We start from the raw sequence: 24675 nt of genomic DNA on the forward strand, positions 1-24675 counted from the left end.
CAACACTGTTAATTGGCTATACCCAAATCAAAATTAAAAGTTGGAAAAAACTTATTTTAAAATCATACAGCATTACTCCCTCCTGAAGAAGACCTTCTATCTCCTAGCTTTTTCCTTTTCATGTCCCAAATGGATTTAGGATTCAAGTCCTGGGTGCCCCTTGTTCGGATTTTTTCCTTTTCGCTGACATTATAAATCATTCACTACTATTATTATATTTTTAAAATGTATTTAAAATTCTAGTTATTTTTTCTGCTTATAAAAGTAATAAAGTTATACAAAAATTTCTATTATATTATACTTTTATGATTATAAAAATGTCCTAAATGAAGAAAATAAAATATCTGTTCTTCCAATAATGCCTAATTCAAAAACTTTTGGATGAACTTTTACTAATTGTAGGGGGAATGTTTCAGATGTTTAATATAGGCTACATGGAATCCATGAAATTCAGCCTGGGAGGGTTGTCATCCTTTTAAGGAAGTACAAGAGGAAGCCCGCATGCTGTTGGTGGGGGTACTTGCTCTCCAGATTAAGAAGCTGAGGATAGCTTCAGAGGTGAGCCCCAAATCCAGTCTCAGGGATCAATATTCTGGAGAGCAGGTTCAAGGTCGACTTTTCATGGGCTCAAGGTCAACTTTTCATGGACGTTACACACAGTGGCTTCAGAGTGAACGGAAGTTGGGGATATTCTATTTGATGATGATCTGGAGTTTTCCTGAGCTAGGTTGGTGGGCCAGCTGGTAAATAATAACAACAATATACTGCACTTGTTGAGTGCTTCCTCTCTGTAAGGTTAGTAGCAGGCATGTGATAAGCATTTTTTCATTGAATCTTCACAACTCTCTGAAGTAGGTCACCTGATCTCTTTTTCAGGGATGAGGAAACGTACATGTTCAGAAGGGAAACAACTTCTTCCAGGAAAATGGCAGAGCCAGCATGGTAACCCAAGGCTCGCTGTAACCATGCTGACAACTAGCAGCAAACTTGCATGCTGTGTCCACAGGGCCCTCGTCACCACCATGAGTTGGAGTAAAACACAGCTTTCTTAAAACCCTACAAGGCCTCTCAAACATAACTCAAAGCCCAAAGCAGTAAGCCTGGGTCAACAGGCCCTTCAGGGGGTCCTTGCAGCTACCTGGTGCACCACATCTCCTGCCTCTTATTTTCCAACACCCGCCCCCCTCCCTTGCAGCTCGGGTCACACCGCACTCTTCTGTCCGTGTTCTCACCTCCACCTCTCCACCTTCTGCCACACAGCTCCCTGAGCCAAGCTGTACTCCAGCTCTGCCGCCAAATCCTCTCCCTCCTCGCTCAGAAGCAACCTGCCCTCCCTCCTGCTGAGGCTGTGCTCAGAGAAAACAGGAGGGGGATCTTTCCTTCTTCCACAAACCCTTTCCCCACCCTGGGTGTACCACTCTCTGAAGCGGATGCTTCACTTAAGATTGCTCTTGGCCACATGTGCTTGGTGAAAGTGATTATTACTAGCCCTTTGTACGTATCTTCAGACTCTGGGGCTGCAAAGTTGGGTGCAGGTTGAACAAACATTTACTGTTTATGCTGGCTTTTACTCTACTGTGTTCCAAGCATTTCTCTAGGTACTGAAGACAAAACAACTGTATGGAAGCATACAGAGACCCTTCCCTCACAGAACTAACATCCTAGTGAATATCCCCTTTCCCTCCCTGTGTTAGAGTGTATACTCCCATAGGATAGTTCTGGAGACGCACTGCCTGGGATCACATCCCAGACTTCCTACTTATAGTCTGTTTGGCCTTGGCCAAGTTAGCTAACCTGTGTCTCAGTCTCCTGTAAATCGGGAAATGTGAATAGCATTTCCCTCAAACATGTTATTAGAATTAAAGAAGTTAATACAGTTAATACGTCTAAGGTATTTAGACTAGTGGCTGTGACACTATAATTTATATATGTTTGATCTTCGACCTATTCCTGGCACAGAGGTACTAAAACTCTTGGAATGTCCTTAGAGGGCCATAAAGATGTCTTTTGTTAGGTTAATAATGTGATTTTGGGAAAACACCCGAGGACAGTGTTTTCCTGAGTCAGGAAAACACCTGGCTCCTAGGAGAACCAACTCTGTGATTGGAGGGTTAGAACTTTCCATCCCATCTCTGACTTTCAGGGAGGGGGATGGGTTGGAGGTTGAACCAATTGCCAGTGGCCAATGATTTAATCAATCATGCCTGTGTTTAGGAAGTTGCCAGAAAAACCCAAAAGAAAAGGGTTTGGAGAGCTTCTGAGACTGGGAAGATGGCCCTCCAGAAGAGGGCATGGAATTTCTGCACCCTTTCCCCACACCCTGCCCACACTTCTGCCATCTGGCTGCTCCTGAGTTAATATCCTGTAATAAGTCCGTGAACTGGTAGGTAAAATCTCTCTCTGAGTTCTGTGAGCTGCTCTAGTGAACTAATTAAACCTACGGTGGGGCTCATTGGACCCTCCGATCTAGCTAGATGTACAGAAGCGTATGTGACAACTTGGGCTTGGGACTGGGGTCTAAAGTTGGAGGGCGGGAGACAGTTTTTTAGGACTACTGAACCCTTCACCTGTGGAATCTGATGCCATCTCCAGTAAGTGTCAGAAATCAGCTGAGCTGCAGGACACCCAAGTAGTGTCTGATAATTGCTTGGATATGTGGAAAACGCCCCCACACATTGGAACTGGATACAAAATCACAGTGGCAAGATATGTTAATTACTACTGTTAGTTTGTTTAGATAACATGTGGATGGCAGAGCATTTCCTTTGGAGGTGTTCTTAAGTCTCTTCCACTATAAACTTTAAAGAAAACCTTTTTTATTTTGACTGGGTCTTTGTGGTTGCTGCACGGGCTTTTGTTGTCATGGCAAGTGGGGGCTACTTTTCCTTGTGGTACACAGGCTTTTCTCATTGTCATGGCATCTTCTGTTGCCAAGCAAAGGCTCTAGGGCACGTGGGCTCAGTAGTTGCCACTCCTGGGTTCTAGAATATAGGCTCTGCAGCAAGGGGGATCCTCCCTGGCCAGGCATAGAACCCAGTCTCCTGCGTTGGCAGGTGAATTCTTTACCACTGAGCCACTGGGGAAGCTGGCTGTAAACTTCTTCAGCCCTTTTGTGTTTGCCACACCTGGTGCAGTGCTCTTCGCAGGGTAACAATGAATACATGTTCTCGACTGACGGGGCCAGAGAAGGAGGTGTCTGTTATCAGAGTGTTTCTCAACGCCCCTCAGAACAAAACTGCTCTCACCTGATAAACTATTCTCTCTTATCTTCTCAAGGAAAGACAAATGTACGCTCGATGCCTTCCATTGCTTGTGTAAAAAACACTTGCTTTCATTTCTCAAGAAACAAGACCCAAGGTTATCGTGTGAAAAACATCCTCTGCCTCAAAAAGAAATGACAAGACTCACCTTGATTTTTCAGTGGTAAAGGCATAGTTTCCCTGAGTTTGCTTAAAAGGTTTTTCATTTCTCGCATGTCTCTGTAAAATTGATAAAAAGAAAAAATAATCAGCTGTAAATTTTGGAAACGCAATCTCCAACTGTCTGTTCTATGACACAACTGAAGTACAAAGTCTGTGCCTAAGTGTACCAGTTTGAGCCTCCAGTAGGCAAATAATTGCATTTATTTTGCTTTTACAAGAAGAAGAAGAAAAAAGCTGAGTTGGGTTGGCTCTGAAGGAATTAGAACTACTCTGACAAACATTTCCACAGGGCATTCTGCTAGTAGGAGCCCTCCATCTCTGCCTTTAGTTGGACCTGGCTGAGATGAGAGACGAGTACTCTGGTAACGAGGACAGTACTTCAATTTCCAAGGGCAGGTGAAGGACACCCAACTAGGACATCAGGGGTACCCTGGGGAAAGGTGAGGCTGGGCAATGCTGTTCTCATCTGGTCCCAGTGCTGTCCTAGCTATGGGTCCTGGGTGATGTTGAGGCTGGGTGATGCTGTTCTCATCTGGTCCCAGTGCTGTCCTAGCTGTGCGTTCACTCCCTGTCGTCCCTCATTACGTAGAGATTCAGAGTAACACAGGTGTTAAGCATTTCCAAGGGTCAACACATTAAATTGACTTGGAATATTTTTACAAAGCCCTCCCAGTAATTTTAAAGTGCAGCCCAGTTTGAAACCCACAGATCTCTTAGGAAAAAGTGATAGGGAGAAGCAAGGAAGCCCTCTCTCGTAACAGGTCTACTGTGCCTACTTCTCCCACTCGCTCCCATCTCCTTTGACCAGAATCTGGATTTTGAGGCTGAAATGAAATACTGCCAATGCTGAGGGGTGGACTTTTGTGTTATTATTATCCGCCATAGCTTGCTCTCTGACAAGCTTACAAGACTTGATTAGTGCTTCTGTTCAAGGTTTCTGAAAAGGAAAATGGCTTTGCTGATGGACTATACCCTGACCATGGCACTCTGGCAGGTTTTTCTTCCTGGGAATAGAGCAAAGCATTTTCTACTTTATAAATTAAGAGAAATCACTCCCTCATCATTTGTCTATAGTTCTATCAGATCATGCCAACCAGCTTTATTGTCTGAATTGTTGGATTTCCAAGCTTATACAAAGTCCAAGTTTTATTAATAGCACATAATTACCACATGCTTCAATTTTCTATAAACACAGAAATTTGGTAATTAGCTTTAGAATTATATTACAATCTGAAAGTAAAACCACAATGGCTATAAATGCCACTGTGTTACATTTCTAAAAATAAAAAAATAAAATGTTCATTATCTTGTCAATGACTCAACCCCACACACACAGAGCTCTCGGTGGAATTGCCCAGCGTTCAATCAGCTGCTCCACGTTGGCTCTGGGGACATGAGTAGCAAAGGACAAGAAAGCAGTGTGAAGGCCAATAAAGAAGGGGCTGATGCCTCTGCCTCAAAGAATGGAATTTTTAGCATCAAGATGTGATTATGATTATATTATTATTGCTTCCTTTTCCCAAGTGAAATAGAATCACTGTAGAATCTCTTCTTCCCAAGAAAGAAACCGTCTGGCCTTGAGCTACTGCTTGTAAAGACAAATGCATTAACACGTTTTGACCACTAAGGGGCCATCAGCTAAATCCCAGGAGAGGTAGAGAAGCCAGCTCTTCAGAAAACTGTGAACTAGATCGATGCCTCGGCTCCCGACTGGCCACTAAATAGGCCATCCCATACACCTGAAATCTGAAGATATCTTTACACGATTTTGAGTTATTCTCCCTGAAACAAATGGAAATGTTGGGACCCAGCCTGGTGAGTGAGCAGTGATGGGTATATAGATTTGACTTTCTTGCTTCCCAAGGAAGCACTCGGTTTGCATCTCCATGGAGATGCACGGCTGATGGAGTGGGATAAGCAGAGGCTGGGAGCCCACGTCTCCTGGCAGTTGTGCTGCCATTCTGTAGATGGATTTGGACTCCTTACTGTCTCTCATCTTGGTTTACTGAGAGCTCTGTTTTCTGATTCTAAAAGAAAAATAATGTCAACCCTCTGTAGCCCCTAAGTATTAACTGGAGGAGGACTGCAGTCTATTTGGGGTAACTTCCCACTTACCTCTCAGTGTTCTCAATGTCTGTGGAAACCTGCCAGGAATGTTGCTGAATATCTACAGGGGATGGCGAGGAGTCCTCGAGAGCAGGTGTTTCAGCACACTCCTCAATTTTGCAATCCAGGCTCTTGCTTCCCCCTCCAGGCTCCTTTCCTAAGGGAGTGGGTGTTGGTAAAGAGAAGGGCATAAGAAATCATAAATGCAAATTCTATACCCAAGGTATCATTGCAGACTTTGGTTATGCTTTGAGCCGAATGCTCCTTTAACCCTAAAAGCTTTTATTAATATTTATTTTTTTATTATTATTATTTATTTATTTTGGCTGTGCTGGGTCTTTGTTGCTACACATGGGTTTTCTCTAGTTGTGGAGGGCAGGGGCTACTCTTCGTTGCAGAGGGCAGGCTTCTCACTGTGGTGATTTCAGTTTGTTGAGGATGGGCTCTAGGCTCGCCAGCTTCAGAAGTTGTGGCGCACAGGCTTAGCTGCTCCGTGGCATGTGGAATCTTCTTGGAGCAGGGATTAAACCTGTGTCCCTTGCATTGGCAGGAGGATTTTTAACAGCTGGATCACCAGGGAAGCCCCTAAAAACTTTCTGAATACTAAAGTGATTTGTGTGTGTGTGAGTAGCGTATTTTCACAACATTCTGGGACAGGTATCTTGAGGTCAATTCAACCTGAAGTGAGGGCCCTGCTTTTGATGGAGTATTGGTGAGTGAAACCAGATTAGCTCGGGAGAAGGGGAGTTAGCCTGCGAAGTCGTGCTGCTCTTTGGTCCTCAGATGCAGGGCCAGAAGCTGGTGACACCCAGCAGGAGGAACAGGAGCCCCTGGTGCTCTCTCTGATTCTGACACCAGCTCTGTGGGCCTGAGGGTGCAGTAGAGATTAAGGACCTGCCTTCTGTTTCACTGGCTCTCCAGCCTCCTCCAACGTATCCTTCTGTGAGGAAAGAGCCCAGTCTCAGGATCCAGCCACACTGTGTTGAGACCATCAGTGTCATCAGCTGAAGCACCTTGCACTGAGTAGCTGGCCATAGCAGTGCATTGCCAATGCACTAAGACTTGTACTTACCGTGACTGATCTTAAGGGAGTAAATCAAATGCTTTCTGGAAACAAATCTCCAAACTGGTTAAGCCATAAATTCCTATGAAATTACATGGGAGGTATAGCCTGTGGCCCAGGTGTCCTCTGTAAATGCCTTTTATTCTTCCTTGAACATCTGTGTATCTGCAAGGAGGTATCTTGCTATCATGAGAAGGGCCTGTGAGGCTCAAGAACCGGATTTGAAACCTGGCCTTTACAGTTGTTCAGTTATTCATTCATTCACTCACAAATGTTTCCCGAGTGTCAGCTAAGTATCAGATACTGGGCTTGATGCTAGAGATACAGAAGTGAGAGAAAGACATAGTCTTTGCTTCATGGAGCTGGAGATAGACAATTTAAAAAATTACAAATAATTACAAAGCTGTTGTATAATATGATGTAATCTGGGAAAAAGTGGGTAGCTATATTGTTTCACTCTTTCAATGAGTTTTATTTGTATTATGTAACTACAGCTCTAGACTGGTTGTCAAGAAATCGTTACAGCCTGTATCGTTGAATGTTCATGAGATAGCAGCTCCCCCTGGTTACCTTTTAGCTCAGTTTCCTTAATCATCATGTAATTGTTTTTGCATGTTAAAAAAAAAAACCCCAAAATATAAAAACACTTAAGAAAAGGCAGGCTGTTACAGTAAAATCTAATGGGAATCTTTTCCCTTGGGTTCCTGATTTGAAGGAGTCTACTATACTTTCACTTTTCACTTTCATGCATTGGAGAAGGAAATGGCAACCCACTCCAGTGTTCTTGCCTGGAGAATCCCAGGGATGAGGGAGTCTGGTGGGCTGCTGTCTATGGGGTTGCACAGAGTCGGACATGACTGAAGTGACTTAGCAGCAGCAGCAGCAAAAATTTTATCCCTGTCATTTCTAACCCATGAGGTAGCAACACAAGGAGAAAGAGACAAGCAATTAACTGGTAATTGTGTACCATTCATCAGCCTATAGTAGAAATGGACCTGTGAATATTCAGCCAAAGCACAAACACAAGTTTACTGGTGAAATTTTTGTTCCTTTTGTGTATACTTTATGTACACTGATCCTGGGTGATTTAATTGCTTTTTCCAGTTTTATGGTATTTCTGTTGGTAGAGATTAATTAAGTACATAATTTAGCATACTACCATTTCCCAGTTGGAAGGCACTGACTTCTTAGCATTTGCACTCATCTCCTGGTAGAGTGCACAAGTGCAGTCCATGTGGCACCTACTTCTGAGCATTCAGCCTTGGGATGTGAATCTGAGCAGTGGTGGCTAATACTTGAGTGAGAGACAAAACAGGGTGTGTCCCCCCCAAAACAGCCCAAAGCTCTAAAGGAGAGGCCCATCTGAAAGCAAGCATGGCTCCTGTTTCTGCTCCTTTGGTGCTGAAATCTGTGGAGAATGGAGTATGGTTTGGGCAGCAAATTGGAGACCCAGAAGATTCACACAAATTCTCTGCTTTATGGGCTCTGCTTGGCGTGGGACCACTGTAGGCCTTGTCCTGTGGTCAGGACTAGAGAGCCCAAAGCTTTCCTTCGTGGGAACAGGGGAGAACTCAAGGTAGCGTGATGTTAGGACTTAAAGTCCTTCCTCTACCTCCTTCATACATTCACCTCTTACACACGAAGTCTTATATGGACTCCAGTCCACAGTGACTTTGTTTCCTCTTACTGCCTGTGCTAATTCTACTTACATAAGGCAAATACATTCTATAACTTTTTCAAAGTAACATAACTACTCATGTATTCCTGAAACAGGCCTATGAGCTTGCAGTGCCAAGTATACCCTCCTTTCCCTCAGTTTTCAGAGCTTAGGTCTAATTCTGCTAATGCAGATGAACAAGAATGGAAAACCTGGATGCTGGACCTGCAGTTTGGTGCTGTCAGCTCACAAAATCTCTGCAGAAGTTTGATCATGCTATATCTTCTCTGGCTGGCACATCATAAAAGACAGGAGACTGGAGTGGTTTTCAATTTCAGAACACATGTTCAGATCAAAACTGCCCTCGTTTACTGAGAGCACTGACTGGACGCTGGGCATCCTTCCCACTGCAGTCTCTATGTATTGCCTTCAGATAACTTACCACTGTTAGAAAGCATGTTATGTATTTGCTAACTAGTTTATTATTTGCTTGCCCCAATCCTACTCTAATCATTCATCTCCAAACTGTATATGTAAAGTCCGTAAGGCCAGGAATTAATCTGTTTTCTTTAGTTCTATAAGTCCAGTACCAAGGATGAAGTCTTACACATTGGACAATTTCAATAGATCTATGGCATTTAAAAAGGTAATTATATATGTTATACAACTTTCTTCACCATGTCATCATGGTTAGAGATACTTTCATATTAGTGCATTCTGATTTATTTCATGCTTTTTAATGGATGCAGAGTATTCCCCAGCAAGGAATTTACATTGCAATTCTTCCCTTTCTTTACATATGCCAATATTTGTATAGGACAGATCCTTTAATATAGAGAACTGGGACAAAGTACACGTATTCACATTTTGTACTTAAATACATATTGCCAAACTGGCCTCTGAAAAGGCTATGCTAATTTTTTTTTGGCGGTGGTGTTGGGTCTTTGCTGTGGTGTGCAGGTTTTCTTGTTGTGGAGGATAAGCTTTGCTGTCCCATAGCACGTGGGATCTTAGTTCCCCAACCAAGGTTTGAACCTGCATCCCCTAAATTGGAAGGCAGAGTCTTTACCATGGACTACCAGGGAAGTTGCAGCCTATGCTAATTTACATTTCGCTTCCACCAACTCTGAATGAGAGAATCCATTTCCATACACTTTTGCCAGAACTTTAATTATCAATATTTAATTTTGCTTATTTGATGGGGGAAAATAGAATCTTTCATTGAATTTCTTTTTCCCTCTCTTTTATTACTACTGAGATTAAATGTGGATCATTGAAAAAGTAAGAGAGTTCCAGAAAAATATCTACTTCTGCTTTACTGACTATGCCAAAGCTTTTGACTGTGTGGACCACAACAAACTGTGGAAAATTCTTAAAGAGACGGGAATACCAGACCACCTGACTTGCCTCTTGAGAAATCTGTATGCAGGGCAAGAAGCAACAGTTAGAACTAGACATGGAACAACAGATTGGTTCCAAATAGGAAAAGGAGTATGTCAAGGCTGTATGTTGTCACCCTGCTTATTTAACTTAAATGCAGAGTACATCATGAGAAACACTGGGATGGATGAAGCACAAGCTGGAATCAGAATTGCCAGAAGAAATATCAGTAACCTCAGATATGCAGACGACACCACCCTTATGGCAGAAAGTGAAGAATAACTAAAGAGCCTCTTGATGAAAGTGAAAGAAAAGAGTGCAAAAGTTGGCTTAAAGATCAACATTCAGAAAACTAAGATCATGGCATCCAGCCCCATCACTTCATGGTAAATAGATGGGGAAACAGTGGAAACAGTGGCTGACTTTCTTTTCTTGGGCTGCAAAATCACTGCAGATAGTGACTGCAGCCATGAAATTAAAAGATGCTTACTCCTTGGGAGAAAAGTTATGACCAACCTAGACGGTATATTAAAAAGTAACGTGACTTTGCCAACAAAGGTCCGTTTAGTCAAGGCTATGGTTTTTCCAGTGGTCATGTATGGAGGTGACAGTTGGACTATAAAGAAAGCTGAGTGCTGAAGAATTGATGCTTTTGAACTGTGGTGTTGGAGAAGACTCTTGAGGGGGGTTCCTTGGACAGCAAGGAGATCCAACCAGTCCATCCTAAAGGAAATCAGTCCTGAATATTCATTGGAAGGACTGGTATTGAAGCTGAAATGCCAATACTTTGGCCACCTGATGCGAAGACCTGACTCATTTGAAAAGACCCTGATGTTGGGAAAGACTGAAGGCAGGAGGAGAAGGGAATGACAGAGGATGAAATGGTTGGATGACATCACCGACTCAATGGACATGATTTTGAGTAAACTCTGGGAGTTGGCGATGGACAGGGAGGCCTGGCATGCTGCAGTCCATGGGGTTGCAAAGAGTTGGACACAACTGAGCAACTGAACTGAACTGAGATTAAATTTAATATTTTTTTGTAAGTTAATTGGCTACCTGTATTCATTCCTTCTTTACATTTTCTGTTCATATCGCTTGGCTGTCTTGCTGATTTGAAAGAGTTCTATCTCCATGATAGATAATGATAATTTCCACTGCAAGTGAAACTATAAATTACTAGCATCTGAAACTTGAAACTTTAGCAAAAGATGACTCATTGATTACTTTTTCAGTACTGTCTAGGTTTCATGGTTTATTAAAAGATTTTGCTTTCCTTGAGTCTGGTAATTTATTTATCCTTGAAAATCATTCACTAATTACATTTTTAATAGTATAGTTCCTATTGTAACTGTTTCTAATCTCTAATGCTGCATATTGACGGCTGACAATTTCTTTGTATACCACTGCTTCTTGGATTTCGTGTCTTCCTCTTTCCTGGATTCATTTTAATTTTTCTGGAATATATGTTTGACTATTTCGGAGGACATCTTTGAATACAAAATTTCTTAGTCTTCATATTACTGAAAATACTTTTTGCTTCTCTCTCTGTACTTGCACTTAAATTCTAATTGGCTGGATATAAAAATCTATGTTCTAAGTTTCTTTCAGAACTTGGCTGATATTGTTCTCTTTCTTCTATATATATCCAAGGATGCTATGTATGTAGACTGTTTATGGCCTTCTGAAAGAGTTTTATCTTTAAACAATTGAGTTATGAAATGGTTCCTAAATATGTCTAGATATGAGTACTTTATACATTACTCCTTTTTTGGCATTTGACTTGCATTTGTAGTCCATTTTCTCCAGTTATTTTATATTGAAAATTTTCAAGCCTATAGCAAACTTCCAGAATAATTCAATGAACATCCAAATATTCTAGTTTCACCAATTGTTAATATTTAGGCCTATTTTTCTTTTTTTAACTTATTTTTTAATTGGAGGAAAATTGCTTTACAGTGTTGTTGGTTTAGCCATATTTTTCTTTTGTCTCTCTCCCTCTCTGTCTGTGTGTGTATATATATATATATGCATATATATAGATTTCACATATAAGATTATGTATATAATTTATGTATATGTACAATGTTTATAATTTTTGACGGGCCATGTAAAAGTTACAGACATTAATGATATTTCATCCCAAATACTTCAACATATATCTCCTAAAGAACATTTTCCTATAGAATCTTAAAACCATTATCACATGAAAAACTTTATTTAACTTTAATTAAATCCATGATTCAATTCAATTTGATGCAATACTATTATTTAATAGATGGGCTTCCCTGGTGGCTTAAATGGTCAAGAATCTGCTTGCAATGCAGGAGATCCCAGTTGGATCCCTGGGTCAGGAAGATTCCCTGGAGAAGGAAATGGCAACCCATTCTACCATTCTTGCCTGGAAAATTCCATGGACAGAGGAGCCTGGCAGGCTACAGCCCATGGGGTCGCAAAGAGTCAGATACAATGAGCAACTAACACTTTCACTTTATTATTTAATATATATATCTAAATTTTCCAGTTTTCCAAATATTCCACAATATCCAGTTTTTCCAGTAATGTCATTTATAGCTTTCTTTTTACATTGAAGGATTCAATTAAGGATTATGCACCACATTTATCTGTCATGTTTCTTTATTCTCTTTTAATCTAGAACAGACTCCTGGTCTTTTTTCATCCTTCATGATGTTGATATTTTTGAACAGAGAGTCCAGGCCAGTTGTTTTAAAGAATGTCTTTAAATATAGAATTGTCTGATTATTTCCATAAGTCTAGATTCAGAGTAAAGTGAGAATAATTCTCATTTTAAGTGAGAATATTATAGAAGCAATACTGTGTCCTTTTTAGTGCATCGCATTAGAAAGCACACAAGTGTTTGTTCCATTATTAATGAGGTTAGTTAAGTACCGATAGCGTGGTTAAGGTGATTTCTTCCAGGATTTATACGTGGAGGAATCCTTTTCCCTTTGTAATTACTAAGTAATATGTGGAGTGATTTATTGAGATGTTATAGCCTTCTCAATTTAAATATTTCTTTCATTAGGTTTGGGGAAAGCTTTTCTATTTGTTGATTATTTATATTTTCTCAGTTCTATCAGAATTCCTATTTCATGTTAGTCTCTGGATCGTATTTATCCCCTATATTCTATATTCACTGTGGGGACTGAGTTCTGGGAGAGTAACTTGACTTGACCTTTCAGGTCGCGATTTTATGGGTTTCTGTTTGTTTTGGCTGTACTGCAAAGCATGTGGGATTTCGTTTCCTGACCAGGGACCAAACCAATACTCCATGCATTGGAAGCCCAGAGTCTTAACCACGAGTCCCTATTTTAAGCTCTCAGTATTTCCATTATAATATAAATTGTTAAGAACTGTGAAGGGTCTGAATTTCCTCTATGTGTGTTAATCTGCCACAATCTCATGGGTACTGGAAAGAGACACAAGACTCCTAGGTTAGAGACAAAGACAACTTTGTACACAAAACAGGAATAGAGTAGCAGCATTTGTGTTAATTTCTTGAGACACCAGAAGGGTGTCTCATACCTCCACACACACAGGAGATAAGAGCCCTGAAATTAAGGATCCAAAGTCTTCTATAAGAAGACTTTATAGAAGAGACATGCCTTCGGTAAGAAGGCATGTCTGCCCTTTGCTTCAGAGGGAAATATTTTCATTATACTGAATTGTAAGCATCCCTTGCTCTGGAGGGAGACACAGTCTCTCTTTTTCAAGACATTTACTAAATAAACATCCTTGAAAAGATAGTGTAAAACAAAGGCAGTCAGTATCTCACTTTGCAAGATATGCAGACATGCTAGCGACTGAAAAACTGTCTCCCAACACTAATTAAACCATCTACTGAAATTTTATTTGATAGATAACACTTTCATTTCCAACAAGACTGATAGACTTCTTACTGCTGTTTCTGAGGTGTGACAGACCTAACACGAATCTCTCTGAGACTATTAATTACATTTATATTTTAAATTCTTCACCTGTTTCTACTTAAAATCTGTTCACCGAGCATTAGCTGTTTGCATATTGCCATTTGGTACATCCCTTTCAGGGTGTGGGTTTTTCTGTTTGCCTGTCATTCTGATGAGCATCTTTCTTCTGGTGACTGGAAAAGGAGCAGGTGTTTGGCTGGACAAGACATGTCTACAGCTTGTCTTCTGGGTGCTTCTCATCTCCACTGATAAGCTGACCTGGATACACATCTTATTTCTTGGGTCCTGTGTTTGCTTGGAGTTTCTTGTTTACAAGGTCTACTCCAAAGAGATAGGTGGAACAATTTAGCCTGAGAAAAAACGCTGCGGTCTTGTGCTCCCCTTCCTGTTCCCGCAGCTGCCCTCATGGAGGATCCCAGTTATTTCACCCTCTGTTCTGCTTTGCCGCCCAGACCCGACACTCACAGCAGGTGTCCTTCTGGGGCAAGCAATGTCTATCTCAGTTACTCAGCGTGGGGTAGTCCAGCTCTTCCTGAATTCAATTTCGAACATTCATTTCCCTGACAGCGTTTCCAGAAATCCTTTCTGTGATCTGCATTTGTTGACTCTTAGGCTAAAGTATCTCTGGAATCAATTTTATTTTTGTGGTATTTTTCTCCTGCATGAATTTCTTATGTTTCTCCTTGAGTTTCTTATCGGCTCTGGCTTCCTTTCTTCATTTATATCCACCAATCCAATCTCCATTGCTTTTGAGCTTTGAGAAATTCCTCAATTTCTGGTTTCTTGAAATCATCCTTCCTTGTTTTTCAGGGCCATAGGAGACTGTTTTGTGTTTGCCGACCTCTATTTTTTTTCCTCTTCCTCCTTTTTTTTTTTTTCCCTGTGTGACAGGGTTTTGGCAAATGAATTCTGAGTAAGAATGATGTATGCTTCTTCCAGATGAGTGTCTAAGAATCCTCCCGTAGAAACCCTTATGCTTTCTTTTCTCCCCTGACCATTGGATGGATGTGGGGAATGGAAAGAACAAAAGGGCCCAGCCCACCCCAGCTCTGGGGCTGGACTCTGACATGGGTAAATAGTGAACTCTTTTGTTCTAATCCGTTGAGATTTGGTGTTGTTTCATATAGTTGGTACCCTACCCTGACAAATTCAAGAACTAATATGGATTTATTCTGTTCATTGTGTCTTTTGCTGGTACTAATTCAGTCCAACATCTCTGGACAAGCTTCTTTTTCTCCTGGTACACTCCCTCTCTTTCAACAACAGAATGAAAGCACATTCCTTTTGCTTATTCAATAATTATTAAATGAAAGTAATGGTGAACACACTCAAGATGATCAATTCTAGAGAGGACAACAGACAACAGATCAGATGTCTACCCCTCAATTGAACATGTGCCTGGGAAACACACTGGGTGGGCAGAGGTGCAGCCATGGAGAGCCAGGGAACGCTCTCTGCAGGCAAGTCCCATCTAAGTTCCAACTCAAAGAAAGCGTAGGGGTAGACTATGTGAAAGGGTGGTTGTGGGATAGGGTAGGGTGGACAGTATGTTACAGGCAGAGGGAGCAACTGGAAAGAACTTCCGAATTCAGGTTCCTCAAAGTAGTTCAAGATTCCTTGAGTGTGGCCAGCAGGGTTTGGGGGGCAGGTGGGGTGGGGTGGCTGGTTAGAGATGAGGTTGGAGAGGCTAGATGTTCTTTTGAGTCCCATCAGAAAGTCAGCAGGGGAGTGCCCCACACATCTGGACAGTGGCAGATCTGAGTTCTGCATCCCCAGCTTCCCCCCTTTGACCAGGGATCCTTGGAAGGAGCACCTCAGATGGTGTCTGCGCTGCTCACAGGAAAAGGGTCAGGCTGCTTCCAGATGCTAACTTCAAGTCAAAGTTTTACTTTGCCCAAGAGTGACTATGCATTTAAAATCATTTTTTTTAATTATGAAATGAAAAACTCTGTCCCCTGAAAAATCAATTTCAGGCCTCAGTGAACAAGTATTTTCTCAGGGAGGAGATGGAGGGAGGGGAGAAGGACAGCCTTTAGAGTACCTTAAAATCACACTAAGCTGGCTTTACCCTGTCGAGAACCGAGACATCAAAAAGTTGGCCACTTTCCTCAGGGCTGTGCAAAGCTTTTGGCCTTCAGCTCCTTTGGGATTTCCATGTATTTTTAGCCTGTTTATGGATACTATAACAGGCATGTTTGAGAAAAAGTTAAAGGAAACCACCCATGAAGCACATACCAGTTGGGTATTCTTATATTCGTGAGAAATGGTCAGTTGTTGAGGAGGAATAAAAACACATCTGACTGTGGGGCAGCCTCAAAAGTCCCACAGAGCTCCTTCCACCTCCAAAGTCCTAGGACTGTACTAGCCCCAGAAGACTGGGCTGGGGTCTTTTATGTAGAGTGGTGGCCCCTTTATCACCCTCCACTCTGGAGACCTCTTTCCTACTCCTGATCTCACTTCTCCCATTCTCTTTCTTCTCTTACTATTTTCCTCTCTTCCCTCCCCTCCCCTCCTTCTTGCTGCCACTCTGTCTTCAGCCTAGAGTGACGGTAGAAAGCACTGCCATAGCGTCCCCTTGGAGGCCCTGAGTTTGGCTTCTGATGTCCACCGTAGTCAACTTTATTCATTTGTGTGAATTTCCCTAGGAATCAAAACAAAACAAACTAATCTTCTCTGAGCAAATATTGTATCACCGCACTACCATTTCCTTGATGGCAGGGGCAAATTTCTCATGTCCTCTGTGCTCCAGACACATTATCTGCTATGATACTGTATCTAGGAAAGGCTCCTGGGATGGTTTTTGTACTGACTGTGAGCAACTAAATGAACACAGCTTACAGGAGATGTGTGGAAGCTTATCCACATGGTTACGCTTGTTCTCATGCATTTTCATAAATGGTAGAAGCTTTGTAACTCCATGCACTGTGAAAAGGAGTGGGGAAATGTAGGCTGTTAAGTAATTGGCTTTTATCCTTGCATTTCCAAAAAGCATGTAATTAAAAAAAAATAAGTTATATTAATTCAGTTAGTTGTTTACCTGTATTGAAAAATAGTTTCAAAGGCTCTTCTACATCGTGCTGAGATATTCATAGTGCCATAAAACATATAGTGGAAAAATAATACTTATACCATAAACAGAGCTCTTTTCCTGCCCATACACTGGGAAATGAACATTTTCCAATTTAGAGAAGAGACAGAGCTACCTCCCTCTTCCCAGCCCCTCCCACTTCCCTATGTCCTCTGTACTCCTTCTGACACTAGAGTAGTAGTGCCCCCAGAGTCATAGTCATCTTGGTGGTTCTCCTAGCTGCATGGAGGAAGCAGAATAACAGGACACTGGAGACAATAGAAACACATTTGAGGGAGGTCCCTGTGAGGCTTTCATTGCTCCATTTCCAGCCCCTAAGGTAGAGCAGAATAATGTACAGGAGGTATCAACTGTGTAGTTAATTAACTTCAACTTTCCCAGAATGAGTATCATAGCTAAAATCATGCTTCCTTTGTATCACATGAAAGCTTCATTTGATTTTTCTAAATACAAGCATTTCCTAGGCAGAATTAAACTTCTTTACCCAAATCAAAATATTTTGTAAATCATTAAGTGATTGATGGAGTTCACTTTCCCTCCCATCTTAGAAGTAACTCTCTGAACTTCTTTTGGTAAGAAATAAAATGCACAATGAATTTTAGCAGTTCATTAAACATGGTGTCTTGAAATATGCACACCAATCATTAAGTCAGATCTGAGAACAAATTCAGCTCATAGTGCTATGCTATGCTATGCTATGCTAAGTCACTTCAGTTGTGTCCGACTCTGTGTGACCCCATAGATGGCAGCCCACCAGGCTCCCCCATCCCTGGGATTCTCCAGGCAAGAACACTGGAGTGGGTTGCCATTGCCTTCTCCAATGCATGAAAGTGAAAAGTGAAAGTGAAGTTGCTCAGTCATGTCCAACTCTTAGCGACCCCATGGACTGCAGCCTACCAGGCTCCTCCGTCCATGGGATTTTCCAGGCAAGAGTACTGGAGTGGGGTGCCATTGCCTTCTCCGGCTCATAGTGCTAGTCTAGTATTTTTCGTTTCTCCATTTGATATGTTCTCTTGTCTTTCTCCAAGGTAGCTTAGTGGGCAATGATTTGGTGGGGTAGAACAATCACAAACTTTGTGGAGGGGATGAATGTGTTAGGTGACCCTGGACAAGTTACCTCTTTGCGCCTCAGCTTCTCCATCTGTAAAATGGGAAAAACAATATTTGAGTATGAAATAAGATGGCATGGATAAAGCACCTGGCAAGCAGAAGGTACACAACAAGTGGAAGCTGTGATCACTGTTATCTTCCTAGTCCTTAGCTGACATCTACTTTGACTAAAGGTGATGAACATGGTGTCCTGCGCCCTGTTTGGTATTTAAGACAAGGAGACAGAATAATAGATGGTGTTAGACTGCCCTTAGATCCCAGAAGTTGTTTATATTTATGTTCTTCAAATAGTACAAACTTGTTCTGGTCTTGGGTCCTTTGCATTAGATACAAATGGTTATGAAGTTGTGTCCTTCTTGTCATTAAATCTCAGATTAAGTTCTGTCTCCTCAGAGTTTTGATCACCCCTTCTAAAATGGTCACCTAGTCATGGTCACTTTCTATTACGTTACCTATTCTATTTTAATTATTGACATTGTAATTATTAGTGTTTGGGGTTTTTAGAACTTTCTTCCCCTTCTATTTCTCTGCACGAGACTATATACTCAACAAGAACACAGATCCATCTGTGTAGTCCTGATAATTTCAGGCTCCCAGTACCTTGCATATGATAGGTGCTCAATAAATATTTGTTCAAAGGACAAATGCATGTGTCCACCCATAATTTGAATCATAATCTATTTTAAGATTTATCCCGCTTTATTTCTTCTAACCTAATGTTCTATTTCAGTATCAATTGCCTCATTACATTGGAAAGTAAGGCTTGCAGCTCTATTCTATTTCTGTCTTTATGTTGCTTGTTTCTTTTATTGGTGTGGGTCATTTTCTTTACATTCCTTAATAGGAGATGGAATACCCAGGAGTCTTTATTGCTCATATGTTATTCTTTGTCTTGAGCTTATCCTGTTTTTGCTGGATGGATGGCTGTTCATTAATTTCTTATTAGAGCATCTTGATCTCTCAACTCCCACTAGATTTTGAATTAAGAATTTTTAACTTTCAGCATCTCTCTCTTCCTTTTTGTGATTACATTTCCTCTGCATTTTTTCTATCTGTGTATATCCTAGTGGCACAATACAGGGGAAGAATCCATCTTATCTTAGATCTTAAGAGGAGGAAGGGAGGGTGGTATACCTCAAAGGACCTGGGGAAATCTGACTGTAAGTGATGGCAGAGGGTTGGAGCAGAGTCAGAGAAAGTGCTTGACAGAGTGAGGAGAAATGAGCATAAAAACGGAAAGAGCAAGTTCACATGTAAAGGGAGCTTGCACTGGAGTGTTCTCTCATCTCTGCTTCTTCCAGAATGGGAATGTTGTAAAAACTGACTAACTGGGAGTAGAATGGGAGAGAGGAAAGCTGTGGAAAAAACAGCAGAATTGTTGAATTCTCTTAGAAACCTGGCTTCGCTTTCTGCCACTGGAGTGAATGAATCCTGAGGTCTCATTTTATCTGGTGTCAGGAAACAGGCATTAATGGTCAATGTGATACATGGATTCAGTTGTGGGAAAAGATTTCCTACCTAATTAACTGTGAAGAAGTGAGAGCAATTATTTTTCGCTATAAACATAGAAATTAGACTTTGTCAAATGATAGTGCAATCTACAACTTAAAACTGTTAGAATATGAGGCCTAAAATTATTCCTATCTGTCATATTCTCATAACAGTTTTTCAGAACCACACGTGTATAGCATAATCTAATAGCCTTTATTAAATGTGTGTTTTTACCTCATATTTCTGTAATTTACTTTAATTTTGTTGGCCATGAAATAGGACAATCATCTCAGTACTGTTTGTCTTCATTTTTGGCAACAGCCTGATCTTATAAGTATAAAAGATTCCCAAGTAGATTGTACCAATCAGACTTATGAGACAGCAAAAATTTAGAAACATGGGGTATGCAGAAAGCATGAAGAGCCACTGAATATATTGTTAATGAAGGATACTTATAATTTGCTTAATTGAGAGAGAAGGACAATCTTCATTATTAAATTCAAGCTCCCTGCAGAAGCTTTAAAATGATTTGAGGCTTGGTTTTTCCCAGAAACAAACTGTACTCCTCGCCCCTGCAGTAACCTTGTGTGCCCTTTTCCTCCAAAGAGTAAACACATGACCACTCAATACAATAGTAAAACTAAATGTGATATACAATCCTTTCTGGACTTCTGGTAGCAGTCAGGGAGGTAATTAGAAATAAAAATAAATTAAAAGTACAGATAACTGCAAAATAATTTGGCTTCAGAATCTAATCACAACAAAAAATTGACCAGAAACTCTCATATAGAGCCAGAATAATGACTCAATTGCAATTCTCTTTTTTCCCGCCTTGATGAAATAGAATAAATAAGAGAAGTGGCCAACCTGTAATAAGAAATTAGCAGGAAGAAGAAATTAGCTAACCTGATAGTTACCAAAATGCAAATTTTTACTATAGCATTAAAAGAAACATACCAGAAAGAGATTCTAAGCATAAAGAGATTGAATGTTATAGACTAGAATGGCAATCACCATTCCCCTAAGATTCTGAGGACTACACTCATCCCTCAGTATCTGTATGTGTGGGGAGGTGGGGTGGTTGGTTTCAGGACATACCCTGGACACCAAAATCCATGGATGCTCAAGTCCCAGAGTCAGTCATCTGTATCCGTGGTTCCACAGCCATGGATCCAAACAGCCACAGATTGTAAGAATAGTGCATGGTCTGCCATTGTTTGAATCCGGAAGGGTCAAATGTATTTTATTTCAGGAAGGGGCTTTGTGAGATCGCCTAGACCCTTCCTAGCCCAAGGCCACACTAGAGCTATCACTATTTGGATAAAGAGTGTATTTTCTGGCATCTTAAATCTTGGTGGACAAATTTCTTTCTAGTGTTGAAAAAGAAGAAAGCATACAACATGTATGTACTTAGATGAGTAAGAATAGCCGGGTAAGAGTTTTGAAGTTTCCATTTTTATACATACAATGAGCTTATTTCCTTTTGTTTTAAAGGGTAGCTAAATGGTTATCCATCTTCACTGTGTTTCAGAATCACCTGGAGTGCCCCCAGATTCTGATTCAGTGGGTCCTGGGCAGGATCTGTGCATCTCCATGTTTATCCTGGATAATTTTGTAGCACATTTTCTAAGGATTTACATTCTAAGTAGTACTTTAGGAGAATAAAATAGAAATCCAAATGGAGACTTAATCCTACAAAGAGGAGAAATGAAAGATGCTCTTTTAAGAGTTTTACTTAGATGGTAAGATGTTAGAGCAGGGAGCAGAGGCTTATATTTTTAAAGGAAGAAGCAGAGAAGAGCACCAATCAGAGACTGACAGTGAAGACAGGAGGCAGTGCAGGTCAGATGAAATGATCAGTTAAGAATCTATGTGTTTTTTATTATCATGGAAGAAATAAAAAAGGAAATAAAAATATGCATAGAAGCAAATGAAAATATGACAACCCAAAACCTGTGGGATTCAGTAAAAGCAGTGCTAAGAGGAGGGTTCATAGCAATGTAAGCTTACCTCAAGAAACAAGAGAAAAATCAAATAACCTAACTTTACACATAAAGAATCAGAAAAAGAAGAAATAAAGAACCCCAAAGTTAGTAGAATGAAAGAAACAATAAAAATCAGAGCAGAAATAAGTGAAAAATAAACAAAAAGACTATAACAAAAATAAACAAAACTAAAATCTGGTTCTTTGAGAAGATAAATAAAATAGACAAACCATTAGCCAGACTCATCAAGAAAAAAAGGGAGAAGAATCAAATCAACAAAATTAGGAATGAAAATGGAGAAATCACAACAGACAAATAGAAATACAAAGGATCGTAAGAGACTACTACCAGCAAATATATGCCAATAAAATGGACAACTTGGAAGAAATGGATGAATTCTTAGAAAAATATAACCTTCCAAATCTGAACCAGGAAGAAATAGAAAATCTTAACAGACCCATTACAAGCACGGAAATTGAAATTTTAATAAAAAAATCTTCCAACAAACAAAAGCCCAGGACCAGATGGCTTCATAGGTGAATTCTACCAAAAATTTAGAGAAGAGCTAACACCTATCCTACTCAAACTCTTCCAGAAAATTGTAGAGGAAGGTAAACTCCTAAATTCATTCTATGAGGCCACCATCACCCTAATACCAAAACCAGACAAAGATGCCACAAATAAAGAAAACTATAGGGCAATATCACTGATGAACATGGATGTAAAAATCCTTTAAAAAATTCTAGCAAACAGAATCCAACAACATATTAAAAAGATCATATATCATGGTCAAATGGGCTTTATCCCAGGGATGCAAGGAAAATTTTTAATATCTGCAAATCAATCAATATAATACACCACAATAACAAATTGGAAGATAAAAACCATATGATTATCTCAATAGATACATAAAAAGCCTTTGACAAAATTCAACACCCATTAATGATAAAAACTCTCCAGAAAGCAGGCATAGAAGGAACATACCTCAACATGATAAAAGCCATATGTGATAAACGTATAGCAAACATTATCCTCAATGGGAAAAAATCGAAAGCATATCCCCTACATATCAGGAACAAGGGTGTCCACTCTCACCACTACTATTCAACATACTTTTGGAAGTTTTAGCCACAGCAATCACAGAAGAAAAAGAAAGAAAAGGAATCCAGATTGGAAAAGAAGAAGTAAGACTCTCACTGTTTGCAGATGACATGATTCGCTACATAGAAAACCCTAAAGACACCACCAGAAAATTACTAGAGCTAATCAATGAATATAGTAAAGTATTAGGATATAAAATTAACAGAGAGAAATCCCTTGCATTCCTATACATTAACAATGAGAAAACAGAGAAATTAAGGAAAGAATCCCATTCAACGAAAAGAATAAAATATACAATGGAGAAAAGACAATCTCTTTAACAAGTGGTGCTGGGAAAAGTGGTCAACCACCTGTAAAGAATGAAACTAGAACGCTTTCTAATACCATACAGAAAAATAAACTCAAAATGGATTAAAGATCTAAATAAGACCAGAAACTATAAAACTCCTAGAGGAAAACATAGGCAGAGCACTCTCCGACATAAATCACAGTGAGATCCTCTATGACCCACCTCTCAGTAATGGAAATAAAAGCAACAATAAGCAAATGGGACCTAATTAAACCTAAAAGCTTTTGTACAACAAAGGAAACTATAAGCAAGGTGAAAAGACAGCCTTCAGAATGGGAGAAAATAATAGCAAACGAAGCAACTGACAAAGAATTAATCTCAAAAATATACAAGCAGCTCATGCAGCTCAATACCAGAAAAACAAACGACCCAATCAAAAAATGGGCCAAAGAACTAAACAGATATTTCTCCAAAGACATACAGATGGCTAACAAACACATGAAAAGATGCTAAACACCACTCATTATCAGAGAAATGCAAATCAAAACCACAATGACGTACCATTTCACAATGGTCAGAATGGCTGCTATCAAAAAGTCTATAAACAATACATGCTGGAGAGGGTGTGGAGAAAAGGGAACCCTCTTACACTGTTGGTGGGAATGCAATCTAGTATAGCCACTATGGAGAACAGTGTGTGTGGGTGTGTTAGTTGCTCAGTTGTGTCTGACTCTTTGTGACCCCACGGACTGTAGCCCACCAGACATCTCTGTCTATGGGATTCTCCAGGCAAGAATACTGGAGTAGGTTGCCATTTCCTTCTCCGAGAACAGTGTGGAGATCCCTTTAAAAACTGGAAATAGAACGGCCATACGACCCAGCAATCCCACTGCAGGGCATACACACCGAGGAAACCAGAGTTGAAAGAGTCATGTGGACCCCAGTGTTCATCACAGCACTGTTTACAATAGTTAGGACATGGAAGCAACCTAGATGTCCAGAGGCAAACAGATAAGAAAATTGTGGTACATATACACAATGGAATATTACTCAGCTATTAAAAAGAACACATTTGAATCAGTTCTAATGAGGTAGATGAAACTGGAGCCTATTGTACAGAGTGAAGTAAGTCAGAAATAAAAACACCAATACAGTATATTAACACATATATATGGAATTTAGAAAGATGGTAATGACCCTATGTGCAAGACAGCAAAAGAGACACAGATATAAAGAACAGACTTTTGGACGCTATGGGAGAAGGCAAGGGTGGGATGATTTTAGAGACTAGCATTGAAACTTGTATATTACCATATATGAAATAGATGACCAGTCCAAGTTCGATGTATGAAGCAGGACACTCAAAGCCAGTACACTGGAACAACCCAGAGGGATGGGATGGGAAGGGAAGGGAGCTAATCTGTAGTGGGAGAAATTCTCTCTATGCATATGTGATGACTGAAACTGTTGGAATCAGTTTCTAAACGTGGGGGAAAGCAGCTTGAGGGTTAACAGCAACACCCAGGAGAAGGCAGAGCATCGCTCAGAATGGAATTCAGAAATCTGATCAAACCATGCTGAAGCCACTTCCATCTCTGCAGGTTTCAGTCCTTTAGGCCAATATAGTCTCTTTATAAGTTTAAACCAGAGGACGAGATTTTCAGTCACTAATATGCCTCCCTATTGTTTATTGAGTTCCCCCTATTTTTAAATCTTTGGGGCACAATTTGTGATTTGTCATCTTGCAATCAAATACATTTAGGGGCATAGCAGCAATTTTGGATAGCATTTACTACCCTAGTAAGATCATTATATAGTTTTGCTGCCCACACTGATTCTAGCAAAAATCATGTTCACGAGTGGTAAAATAATAATTCTGAGAACTGCTTCTACCACAATTTCTGTTCAAGATAATCAGGCTTGTTATGCATTTTGACAGTACTGGTACAGGCTTCTTTTATTTATTTCAAATATTTCCTGAACATATTCTAACTGTGTGTAGGCAGTGTCTGCCTACAATGCAGAAGACCCAG

General features: G+C 40.3%; 1 protein-coding gene across 2 annotated transcripts in view; it reads right to left on the reverse strand.

Moving 5' to 3' along the window:
• The window catches only part of RGS7BP (regulator of G protein signaling 7 binding protein), a 135825-nt gene that overhangs the window by 41349 nt on the left and 69801 nt on the right, over positions 1 to 24675 (reverse strand). For both annotated transcript variants that reach the window (XM_010816741.4, NM_001076930.1), the window contains exons 4-5: positions 5538 to 5685; positions 3409 to 3479 (exon numbers count right to left, since the gene is read on the reverse strand). In XM_010816741.4, the coding sequence (XP_010815043.1) occupies positions 3409 to 3479; positions 5538 to 5685 (219 nt within the window). The remainder of the gene's footprint in view (positions 1 to 3408; positions 3480 to 5537; positions 5686 to 24675) is intronic.

Source organism: Bos taurus, chromosome 20 (assembly GCF_002263795.3).
Source record: "Bos taurus isolate L1 Dominette 01449 registration number 42190680 breed Hereford chromosome 20, ARS-UCD2.0, whole genome shotgun sequence".
NCBI classification, from domain to species: Eukaryota; Metazoa; Chordata; class Mammalia; order Artiodactyla; family Bovidae; genus Bos; species Bos taurus.